Source organism: Mizuhopecten yessoensis, unplaced genomic scaffold, assembly GCF_002113885.1.
Source record: "Mizuhopecten yessoensis strain PY_sf001 unplaced genomic scaffold, ASM211388v2 scaffold7987, whole genome shotgun sequence".
NCBI classification, from domain to species: Eukaryota; Metazoa; Mollusca; class Bivalvia; order Pectinida; family Pectinidae; genus Mizuhopecten; species Mizuhopecten yessoensis.
The window spans coordinates 624,915-638,240 of NW_018407322.1; the positions used below are offsets into that span (position 1 = coordinate 624,915).

The 13,326-nt window shown below is 36.4% G+C and overlaps 1 protein-coding gene across 1 annotated transcript in view; it reads left to right on the forward strand.

Annotated features, from left to right (window-relative positions):
• Positions 1-13,326, forward strand: part of LOC110454651 — a 66,267-nt gene that overhangs the window by 13,240 nt on the left and 39,701 nt on the right. Inside the window, exons 10-21 of the mRNA XM_021504286.1 lie at positions 254-381; positions 1,128-1,257; positions 2,098-2,142; positions 2,822-3,076; positions 5,573-5,752; positions 6,438-6,581; positions 7,257-7,357; positions 8,584-8,693; positions 9,045-9,178; positions 10,273-10,441; positions 11,591-11,753; positions 11,866-11,926. Coding sequence (XP_021359961.1) covers positions 254-381; positions 1,128-1,257; positions 2,098-2,142; positions 2,822-3,076; positions 5,573-5,752; positions 6,438-6,581; positions 7,257-7,357; positions 8,584-8,693; positions 9,045-9,178; positions 10,273-10,441; positions 11,591-11,753; positions 11,866-11,926 — 1,620 coding nt within the window. The remainder of the gene's footprint in view (positions 1-253; positions 382-1,127; positions 1,258-2,097; positions 2,143-2,821; positions 3,077-5,572; positions 5,753-6,437; positions 6,582-7,256; positions 7,358-8,583; positions 8,694-9,044; positions 9,179-10,272; positions 10,442-11,590; positions 11,754-11,865; positions 11,927-13,326) is intronic.

Genomic DNA, 13,326 nt, shown 5'->3' on the forward strand with positions numbered 1-13,326 from the left:
CTTGGTTTTGAATGTGTAAAAAAATCAATCAATTTATTGATTTGTACAGATTCTGCACAGATTCTGCTCAAACTTTTATGGAATAATGCTAACATCAAATGATTTTGTGTCAGAGATAGGAACATTTTGGATTTGGGGTATAATTTGTCTGTGAGTATTTCAGATCATGCAATGATTTGTGGAGCTGAAGGGATTTTATTAAAGCTCATAGAGTACTGTATTTGTACTTGCCACCTTGTTTACTCTGTTACAGTACCCAGAGAATGTGTTTGTGTTGGCCAGTTTGACCACTGACAGCTCACTGAAGAAAGTAAGGGAGAAAGTGGTTGCTATTCTCCAAGGTTGGAAAAACTATGTGTCAGGCTCCATCATATACAAAAGGTAAGAATAGTGATACCAAATACAACCAGTCTCCACAGACGTAGTCAGCCACAACCACCTAACAACCACCCCACAACCCCACAACCACCTACAACCACCCCACAACCACCATACAACCACCCTACAACCACCCCACAACCACCTAACAACCAACCCACAACCCCACAACCACCCCACAACACTCCAAAACCACCCCACAACCCTACAACCACCCCACAACACTCCAAAACCACCCCACAACCACCCTACAACAACCCCAAAACACCCCACAACACTCCAAAACCACCCCACAACCACCCACAACCACCACACAACCACCACACAACCCCCAACCACCCCACAACACCCCACAACCACCCCACAACCACCCTACAACCACCCCAAAACCACCCCACAGCCACCCCACAACCAAGTCATTGGACTTGTAGACTCCCATCCCAGAACATCCTCATTTAAACAGTTTAATTTACAAGAGAAATTATTTGCTGATATCCTTTCTAAGTTTGAAAAACAGAATTTGGTAGAATCATAGTCCTCTACCCTATTATCATGAGTTACACAGGCCAAGAATGTTTTACTCCCTGCAGCAAAGTAATACGAGGTGGGTATAAAAGAACATGCATTATATTTTTATTCACATGACATTAAACTTATTCAAAGGTAAATTCTCAACAACAAAATCGTTCAATCAAGTGGTAAAAGAAGCATAGTTGTAATAATGACAACTTTTTCCTTTTAAACTTTAGTGGAACTGATACCAGGGCTTTGACGGAGTGCACATTTGCTGATGAAATGCAGATTGGATTTAGTCAGACACTGTTGGACAATTTGAATACATTGATATCTAACCCTAAACTCCTCCTTACCGTGAGCATTGTAAGTCTATTGATTACTTATCAGCCACTACAACATTTAGAGGTACCAAACAAAGAAAATCTGTATGTTTCAAGGTTAAGAGATAACACTAGAATTAGTCAGGATGTTACAAGGTTCAGAGATACTACACTAGAAATAGTCTATGTATTACAAAGTTCAGAGATACCACACTAGAAATAGTCTGTTTATTACAAGGTTAAGAGATACCACACTAGAAATAGTCTGTGTATTGCAAAGTTAAGAGATACCACCCTGAAATAGTCTGTATGTTACAAAGTTAAGATATACCACCCTGAAATAGTCTGTATGTTACAAAGTTAAGAGATACCACCCTGAAATAGTCTTGTATGTTACAAAGTTAAGATATACCACCCTGAAATAGTCTGTATGTTACAAGGTTAAGATATACCACCCTGAAATAGTCTGTATGTTACAAAGTTAAGATATACCACCCTGAAATAGTCTGTATGTTACAAAGTTAAGAGATACCACCCTGAAATAGTCTTGTATGTTACAAAGTTAAGATATACCACCCTGAAATAGTCTGTATGTTACAAGGTTAAGATATACCACCCTGAAATAGTCTGTATGTTACAAAGTTAAGATATACCACCCTGAAATAGTCTGTATGTTACAAAGTTAAGAGATACCACACTAGGGAGGATTTGTGTATTACAAGGTTAAGAGATACTACACAAGGGAGGATTTGTGTATTACAAGGTTAAGAGATACCACACTAGAAATTGTTAATTTGTTGAATTATTTATGACTGTCTCAATATAATATTGTACAGTCCTTTACCACAACATTTTAATTATTGTTCTTGTTTCCCTTTACTAGGATCAGAACCCGCAGCTTTCCTCCTTGGGAAGCTTTGGAGGCTTGGTGAGTCTGTTGATTACTTTTCAGTTATATCAAGATTTAGAGATACAACACCAGAATCAATCAGTACGTTACATGGTTAAGAGATACCACACAAGGAATAATCTTTATATTACCAGGTTAAGAGATACCACACAAGGAGTAATCTTTATATTACAAGGCTTAGAGATACCACACAAAGAATGATCTGTATTTTACATAGTTTAGTGATAATACACCAGAATTAGTCAGTATATAACAAGGTTTAGAGAAGGTAAACTAGAAACAGTCTTTGCATTACAAAGTTTAGAGATACCACACTAGGAATAGTCTGTGTATTACAAAGTTGAGAGATACCACACTAGAAATAGTCTGTGTATTACAAAGTTAAGAGATACAACACTAGGAATAGTCTTTGTATTACAAGGTTAAGAGATACAACACTAGGAATAGTCTGTGTATTACAAAGTTAAGAGATACCATACTAGGAATAGTCTGTGTATTACAAAGTTAAGAGATACCACACTAGAAATAGTCTGTGTATTACAAAGTTAAGAGATACTGCACTAGGAATAGTCTGTGTATTACAAAGTTAAGAGATACCACACTAGGAATTGTTGCATTAATGTTGAATTATTAAAGACTGTCTCACTATAATATGATACCACAATATTTCAATTATGGTTTTGTTTCTCTTTCCTAGATTAAGGGCTCTAAGGACTCGAAGCATTCCTACTTGGTATCTGCCATGAAAAACCTTGAAAAGCTGTTTCCTTGGCACATGTCCACTTTTATGCAAGGACCTGTTGAAAATTTGGACATGATGACCAAAAACTTTTGCAGCATTTTGCCATTAATCTGTCCGCTGTCAGAGGTGAATGAGGATGTAAAGGGGACCTACAACCCCTTTAATAGATATGATGGGACAGAGGCTGCTGTGCAAATTCTACATGACAGAGTAAGTAATGTTAGCACAAACTTTCTTAATATTGTTAACAGTATTAACACATTTGACAGTACATGAGTAAGTAATGTTAGCAGTATTAACACATTTGACAGTACATGAGTAAGTAATGTTAACAGTTATAACACATTTGACAGTACATGAGTAATGTTAACAGTATTAACACATTTGACAGTACACGAGTAAGTAATGTTAACAGTATTAACACATTTGACAGTACATGTGTAAGTAATGTTAACAGTATTAACACATTTGACAGTACATGAGTAAGTAATGTTAACAGTATTAACACATTTGACAGTACATGAGTAAGTAATGTTAACAGTATTAACACATTTGACAGTACATGAGTAAGTAATGTTAACAGTATTAACACATTTGACAGTACATGAGTAAGTAATGTTAACAGTATTAACACATTTGACAGTACATGAGTAAGTAATGTTAACAGTATTAACACATTTGACAGTACATGAGTAAGTAATGTTAACAGTATTAACACATTTGACAGTACATGAGTAAGTAATGTTAACAGTATTAACACATTTGACAGTACATGAGTAAGTAATGTTAACAGTATTAACACATTTGACAGTACATGAGTAAGTAATGTTAACAGTATTAACACATTTGACAGTACATGAGTAAGTAATGTTAACAGTATTAACACATTTGACAGTACATGAGTAAGTAATGTTAACAGTATTAACACATTTGACAGTACATGAGTAAGTAATGTTAACAGTATTAACACATTTGACAGTACATGAGTAAGTAATGTTAACAGTATTAACACATTTGACAGTACATGAGTAAGTAATGTTAACAGTATTAACACATTTGACAGTACATGAGTAAGTAATGTTAACAGTATTAACACATTTGACAGTACATGAGTAAGTAATGTTAACAGTATTAACACATTTGACAGTACATGAGTAAGTAATGTTAACAGTATTAACACATTTGACAGTACATGAGTAAGTAATGTTAACAGTATTAACACATTTGACAGTACATGAGTAAGTAATGTTAACAGTATTAACACATTTGACAGTACATGAGTAAGTAATGTTAACAGTATTAACACATTTGACAGTACATGAGTAAGTAATGTTAACAGTATTAACACATTTGACAGTACATGAGTAAGTAATGTTAACAGTATTAACACATTTGACAGTACATGAGTAAGTAATGTTAACAGTATTAACACATTTGACAGTACATGAGTAAGTAATGTTAACAGTATTAACACATTTGACAGTACATGAGTAAGTAATGTTAACAGTATTAACACATTTGACAGTACATGAGTAAGTAATGTTAACAGTATTAACACATTTGACAGTACATGTGTAAATAATTTTAACAGTATTAACACATTTGACAGTACACAAGTAAGTAATGCTAACAGTATTAACACATTTGACAGTACATGAGTAATGTTAACAGTATTGACACATTTGACAGTACATGAGTAAGTAATGTTAACAGTATTAACACATTTGACAGTACATGTGTAAGTAATGTTAACAGTATTAACACATTAGACAGTACATGAGTAAGTAATGTAAACAGTATTAACACATTTGACAGTACATGAGTAAGTAATGTTAACAGTATTAACACATTTGACAGTACATGTGTAAGTAATGTTAACAGTATTACCACATTTGACAGTACATGTGTTAGTAAATGTTAACAGTATTAACACATTTGACAGTACATGAGTAAGTAATGTTCACAGTATTAACACATTTGACATACATGAGTAAGTAATGTTAACAGTATTAACACATTAGACAGTACATGAGTAAGTAATGTTAGCAGTATTAACACATTAGACAGTACACGAGTAAGTAATGTTAACAGTATTAACACATTTGACAGTACATGAGTAAGTAATGTTAACAGTATTAACACATTTGACAGTACATGAGTAAGTGTCTAATGATCACAACAATGCTTCAGTGGTTAAATCTACAAAATATTGCTACATTAGTTTAATTTGAATATAGTGATTGGCTAAATTTATTATTTGATTGTTAAATTTAGTGTTTGATTATTGTATGTAGTGTTTGATTATTGTATGTAGTGATTGATTATTGTATTTAGTGATTGATTGTTGTATTTAGTGATTGATTATTGTATTTAGTGATTGACTGTGGAGTGGTCTGGTGGTGGCATATTAGATAACTAGCCTAATTTACTTTTCACCAAGATGGCTGGGTTTGAATCCAGAAGATGTGAAAAGAAATAAGACCCCTTGCCTGACCACAATGGAGTTCTCTCTGGGCACTCTGGTTTCCACTTTTATTAAGACTCCCAGCTTGCTTCCATCTTTACCAATTATACAAATTAATATAAGTTGGTAAAAAGTGAATTAGATTGTTTTAAAATAGATAAATGTTGCTTTCTGTAGAGATCAGCTGTAATTTGGAGATAACCTGTTGTATATGCTTTTGATTTACTTTGTATTGTTTGCAGGGTTCCTGTGTGTTCTTTCCTCATGTTGCCAAGAAACCTACTATGCCTGACATCACTGCTCTCCCCACTGTTGCCAATCTGACAGGAAAAGCCCCTCACCGTGCCTATATACAGGGGCTAGGACCGGATGTGCCCTGCTGGAGGAAAGATGACCTTAGTTCTCTGAATGAAACCATCGGGGTATGCAACATTGGAACCTATATTTGCAATAATTCAATGGAATCGTGGATAGATTTTTCCACAATAGGATTCTCTTTTGCCTCTCTGTCTGCTACTAAGTGTAGAATATGTTCCCTCTTTAGTCTAGCACTAGTCTAGTGTGGAATGTGTTCCCTCTTTAGTCTAGCACTAGTCTTGTGTGGAATGTGTTCCCTCTTTAGTCTAGCACTAGTCTAGTGTGGAATGTGTTCCCTCTTAAGTCTAGCACTAGTCTTGTGTGGAATGTGTTCCCTCTTTAGTCTAGCACTAGTCTAGTGTGGAATGTGTTCCCTCTTTCGTCTAGCACTAGTCTTGTGTGGAATGTGTTCCCTCTTTAGTCTAGCACTAGTCTAGTGTGGAATGTGGTTTCTAGTTTACTACTGTTCTTTGATGTAGAATCATTCCAATTACATTAACTGTGTTGTTGCAGTTTTTCATTCTCTTCAATACTTATTAGTTCAGTCCTTAACTAAAAACTAAAAGAAGGCCAATATTATATCTACAATAAATGGAATTTTTATTCCTATTTAACGTGCATTTCACCTTCCAAAAAAGTTTGACATCCTCATGCAATCACAATGTATGAAACACAGTAAGTTTGCATTTTGAGTAAGACTTGTGTGGTGAACTATCTATAGTTTCTTACCGTATTTTGTTTATTTTCCAGAAACATGATAATCTCCTTCTAAGTGTGCTGAAAAAACAGGGATTGCTGTTTCAATTTCCATGCTCCCTCAGCAATCCTGAATTTACAGACACAGTCCTGTATGTGTTGACACAGGACCTACCTGACAGCCCTTACCTACCCTTGGTAAGTAATGTTTACCTACCGGACAACCCTTACCTACCTTTGGTAAGTAATGTTTACCTACTGGACAGCCCTTACCTACCCTTGGTAAGTAATGTTTACCTACCTGACAGCCCTTACCTACCATTGGTTATTAATGTTTACTTACCTGACAGCCCTTACCTACCCTTGGTAAGTAATGTTTACCTACCTCACAGCCCTTACCTACCCTTGGTACCTACCGGACAGCCCTTACCTACCCTGGGTTAGTAATGTTTACCTACCCGGCAGCCCTTCCCTACCCTTGGTAAGTAATGTTTACCTACCGGACAGCCCTTACCTACCCTGGGTAAGTAATGTTTACCTACCTGGCAGCCCTTACCTACCCTTGGTAAGTAATGTTTACCTACCCGGCAGCCCTTCCCTACCCTTGGTAAGTAATGTTTGACATTAAGAATCACTTTAGGGAGTTTTACCCTCTTCTCTTTTCTTCCTGATCCTGCATGTTATGTTTTCAGAAGATTATGGAATCCTTTAGTTCCTGTATGGTGGACAGGAGAGGTCTCCTAAAGGAGATGATTGGGATTAGATTAGTCGAAATCTGATGAGAAAGAATTTTTCATTGTATGTTGTTTGAGGAGGTGCTTTTTGAAATGCATTGTTATATGATGCTATTGATTATTGCTACGTTTTATATAGGACAAAGTATGGCCAACAGATTTATTAGAGGGAGAAGAACAGAGAGATTCGTACATGACGTTTCCAGCCCTGCCTTCCTGGGTGCTGCCCTGCTTCCTCAGGTATCACTGCTGTCTCATACTTTTGTTGGAGTTTTCTATTAGCACTTTGTGGGTTTGTCTATAAATCCAGAGTTAGATATCAAATACAGGGACCACAAATAACATAAAAAAGAAACTGTTAGAGATCACTCATATTTATGGGATATTAGTACATGAACTTTAGATACTGAGTGTCACTTCTTCTTACTATATATACTAAGGGTCTATACATGTAACTATAGATACTAAGGGTCTATACATGTAACTATAGATACTAAGGGTCTATCCTTGTTACTATATATACTAAGGGTCTATACATGTAACTATAGATACTAAGGGTCTATCCTTGTTTCTATAGATACTGAAGGTCTATCCTTGTTACTATAGAAACTGAAGATCTATCTTTGTTACTATAGATACTAAGGGTCTATCCTTTTTACTATATATACTGAAGGTCTATCTTTATTAATATAGATACTAAGGGTCTATCCTTGTTACTATATATTCTGAAGGTCTATCTTATTTACTTTAGATACTAAGGGGTCTATCTTTGTTACTATAGATTCTGAAGGTCTATCCTTGTTACTATAGATACTATGGGTCTATCCTTGTTACTATAGATTCTGAGGGTCTATCCATGTTACTATAGATACTGAGGGTATATCCTTGTTACTATAGATACTATGGGTCTATCCTTGTTACTATAGATACTGAGGGTCTATCTTTGTTACTATAGATACTAAGGGTCTATCCTTGTTACTACTATGGGTCTATCCTTGTTACTATAGATTCTGAATTATTTTTTTTGGGGGGGGGGGAGGGGGCGTTTCAATCCATGCTACTACAGACAGTAAGGGCCACTCCATGTTACTTTAGATACTGAAGGTCACTCCTTGTTATTATAGCTTATACTGATTGGGTCACTTTTTGTTACAAAAGATACTGTACATTACTCACCTGTTACTATAGATACTGAGGGCCTCTTTTTGTTACTATGGACACTCATTGTGATATGATGTTACTATGGACATTGAAAGCCTATTTTCTAAACCTTTAAGGTATTTAAAAGTGAGCTGTTGGTATCAGTTTTAATGTTTTCTATATGGTATGCATCATTCTCCACTCAAAAGGTTTTCTTATATGACATCACTTGTCCAAAGAATTTCTCTTAAATCACAAGTATAACATGAGTAGAATACAATTGTGATGTTTCTAGTGCAATATTCTTCTTTCTTTCTTTCTCGCAGGAAGCTTCAGGAAATGTCCCCAGTGTTGTTGATGTGGAGGACGGGACTTGTGGTTCGCCAGGGTCCTGTCATGGTTCTGGTGAAGCTGATCAGCAACATGGCCTGTAAGGGTCAGTAACCTATTTATACCTAGTCTCCTCTCATCAGTTGTTTACTGTACGGAAAAACATGGTTTTAATGGTTTTACATGACATTCTTAACTCGAGTTGTCTCATATATATGCAAATTGTGTCTGTAAACATGCTCACAATATATCATACATTCAGTATGTGATTACTATGTGCAATGACAGCTGATCACTGTCAAAACTGTCATTTTAGAAAGTGTTTCTTACTTAACCACAATCAGTGACTTTAGTTCGGGAATTGATTTCCTGCCACTCTTTCAGTAATTTCATTCAAAGATAGGTTCAATTTTCTAGTTCAAGGTATCTCAATAAATAATTTGTTTTTTGTGTGTAGTTTCAGATTTGCCAGCACTGGTGATCAGTGCGCGGGTGATGCACAGCAACATGCGAAACACTCTTGCTCTCACATTCAACAATATTAGAACAATGCTGGACGCTATGTTGCAGAAAAGGAAGATTTTCGCTGTGGTAATTGTTCCTGTCAATAACATTTCTGTCAGTGTGCCAGTGTAGAACTGGGTGATTATACACCATTGCTAACCTATTGGTACTTAACTCCAGTGTTACTTTTTTCCTTTTAACCATTACAAATCTGCTCTATTTTTTATCGAATGACTTACCTGGTAGGTACATAAATGAACAGCCTAACTTGATTAATATGTAAAGTGGGCGAAGGCGAAGCCCAAGGATCAGTAAGATGTATAGTGGGTGAAGGCATGGCCTAAGGAACAGTAAGATGTATAGTGGATGAAGGCGTGGCCCAAGGAACAGTACGATGTATAGTGGGCAAAGGCATAGCCCAAGGATCAGTAAGATGTATAGTGGGTGAAGGCGTAGCCCAAGGATCAGTAAGATGTATAGTGGGTGAAGGCAGAGGCCAAGGATCAGTAAGATGTATAGTGGGTGAAGGCGTGGCCCAAGGAACAGTAAGATGTATAGTGGGCGAAGGCATAGCCCAAGGATCAGTAAGATGTATAGTGGGTGAAGGCGTATCCCAGGGTTTAGTAAGATGTTGAGTGGGCAAAGGCGTAGCCCAAGGATTTAAAGATGTTTAGTGGGCGAAGACGTAGCCGAAGGATCAGTAAGATGTATAGTGGGTGAAGGCGTGGCCCAAGGATCAGTAATATGTATAGTGGGCGAAGGCATAGCCCAAGGATCAGTAAGATGTATAGTGGGTGAAGGCGTGGCCCAAGGAACAGTAATATGTATAGTGGGCAAAGGCATGTAGCCCAAGACTCTTTTAAATCTTAATGGCCCTTCATTAGGCTATAGAGGATCAATGACTCATTAAATATATTTATTTCCTAAATGACCCTTAAAATGCTAAGTTTTTAATTTATTTAAAAAATTTGGAGTCAAACCTGAAAATGAATTTGATGTCAATGATGTCATCTAATTGTGACATCATCGTGAAGCCTCTATAAAATTACCTTTGCAGAAAATTATAGTACAGCTTTAAACTAATGATTTCTGAACATTAATGTCGGAGGTGCAAAAATGATAAATATCATGGTGTCTCTTATAGGAATCACTTTAAAGTAAAACTTCATCTGTTGTTTCAGAAAAGTGTTTGTTGTGAGAGTTGTAATCCAACCAGGAGTCCAAAGCTTGCCCTAAGTACTGACTGTTGTCAGGTGAAGGAGATGGACATCAGACTAAGTGAGAGGCCGGTCACTTGTAGTAAGACTGGCTCAGGGATAGTCATCACCAAGGAGACATTATCTCCCCCAGGTTAGTTACAAAGTCAGGGCAAAACAGATCCATAATGCCACTTTAGACTGTTTGACATATACTTTAAATAAACAGTCTGAAGAATTTCCTATAAGAGATGAAAGTACTAATGACTCGTTGTTGAGAATATTTCTTTTTATAATATATATACATATATATAGTAGATAATAAATAAATAAGTCCTTGCGAAGGAAAATATAGAATAAAAACATATTTTTTTCAGATCGTCCGCTAGGCCTTTCTGCCTTCTAGGGCTTCTTCAGGCGGATTGATCATATATATATAAAGATGATTGTGTGAGACATGTACTGTATGTATGACCTAATGGTGTTAGCCGAATCTAATATATTACCTGTATGACCTGATGATATTAGCATAGACTAGTGTATTACCTGTATGACCTGATGTTGTAGACTAGTGTATTACCTGTATGACCTGATGTTGTAAACTAGTGTATTACCTGTATGACCTGATGGTATTAGGTTTGTAGACTAATGTATTACCTGTACGACCTGATGTTGTAGACAAGTGTATTACCTGTATGACCTGATGTTGTAGACAAGTGTATTACCTGTATGACCTGATGTTGTAGACTAGTGTATTACCTGTACGACCTGATGTTGTAGACCAGTGTATTACCTGTATGACCTGATGTTGTAGACTAGTGTATTACCTGTATGACCTGATGTTGTAAACTAGTGTATTACCTGTATGACCTGATGGTATTAGGTTTGTAGACAAGTGTATTACCTGTATGACCTGATGTCGTAGACTAGTGTTTTACCTGTATGACCTGATGTTGTANTATATATATAAAGATGATTGTGTGAGACATGTACTGTATGTATGACCTAATGGTGTTAGCCGAATCTAATATATTACCTGTATGACCTGATGATATTAGCATAGACTAGTGTATTACCTGTATGACCTGATGTTGTAGACTAGTGTATTGCCTGTACGACCTGATGTGTAGACTAGTGTATTACCTGTATGACCTGATGTTGTAAACTAGTGTATTACCTGTATGACCTGATGGTATTAGGTTTGTAGACTAATGTATTACCTGTACGACCTGATGTTGTAGACAAGTGTATTACCTGTATGACCTGATGTTGTAGACTAGTGTATTACCTGTATGATCTATAGGTCTGAGCTGGACTGACCACATCCCTAACCACAAATACATGTTGATGATGACACAAGGCTTTACCAAGAAACTGACCGTCTCACCTCGCTGCTTTCTATGTAACAACTGTTGTCTGAGGGGTATCCACTGCCCTGAGAACCTCAAGCCAGTGATCTCCAGTAGGTAAGGAATATCTCTGATTTATCTTTGATGATCTACTGATTGGTAATTCTCCTGTTTTTACATCTTTTATCTGAAATAGATATAAACAAATAAATATATGCTTGTTTTGCAGACTATGTAACTGTAAGCTGGAGCAGAGTCTGTGTGTCTATTGTGGTGTGTGTGACCACTGCNACTGTATGACCTGATGTTGTAGACTAGTGTCTTACCTGTATGACCTGATGGTATTAAGTTTGCAGACTAGTGTATTACTTGTATTACCTGATGGTATTAAGTTTGAAGACTAGTGTATAACCTGTATGACCTGATGTTGTAGACTAGTGTATTACCTGTATGACCTGATGTTATAGACTAGTGTATAACCTGTCTGATCTGATGTTGTAAACTAATGTATTACCTGTATGACCTGATGTTGTAGACTGGTGTATTACCTGTATGACCTGATGTTGTAGACAAGTGTATTACCTGTATGCCCTGATGTTGTAGACAAGTGTATTACCTGTATGACCTGATGTTATAGACTAGTGTATAACCTGTATGACCTGATGGTATTAGGTTTGTAGACAAGTGTATTACCTGTATGACCTGATGTTATAGACTAGTGTATAACCTGTATGATCTGATGTTGTAAACTAATGTATTACCTGTATGACCTGATGTTGTAGACTGGTGTATTACCTGTATGACCTGATGTTGTAGACAAGTGTATTACCTGTATGACCTGATGTTGTAGACAAGTGTATTACCTGTATGACCTGATGTTGTAGACTAGTATATTCCCTGTATGACCTGATGTTGTAGACTAGTGTATTACCTGTATGACCTGATGTTATAGACTAGTGTATAACCTGTATGACCTGATGTTGTAGACAAGTGTATAACCTGTATGCCCTGATGTTGTAGACTAGTTTATTACCTGTATGACCTGATGGTATTAGGTTTGTAGACAAGTGTTTTACCTGTATGACCTGATGTCGTAGACTAGTGTTTTACCTGTATGACCTGATGTTGTAGACTAGTGTATTACCTGTATGACCTGATGTTGTAGACTAGTGTATTACCTGTATGACCTGATTTTATAGACTAGTGTATAACCTGTATGACCTGATGGTATTAGGTTTGTAGACAAGTGTATTACCTGTATGACCTGATGTTGTAGACTAGTGTATAGCCTGTATGATCTGATGTTGTAAACTAATGTATTACCTGTATGACCTAATGTTGTAGACTAGTGTATAGCCTGTATGATCTGATGTTGTAAACTAATGTATTACCTGTATGACCTAATGTTGTAGACTGGTGTATTACCTGTATGACCTGATGTTGTAGACTAGTGTATTACCTGTACGACCTGATGTTGTAGACTAGTATATTCCCTGTATGACCTGATGTTGTAGACTAGTGTATTACCTGTATAACCTGATGTTATAGACTAGTGTATAACCTGTATGACCTGATGTTGTAGACAAGTGTATAACCTGTATGATCTGATGTTGTAGACTAATGTATTACCTGTATGACCTGATGTTGTAGACAAGTGTATTACCTGTATGCCCTGATGTTGTAGACTAGT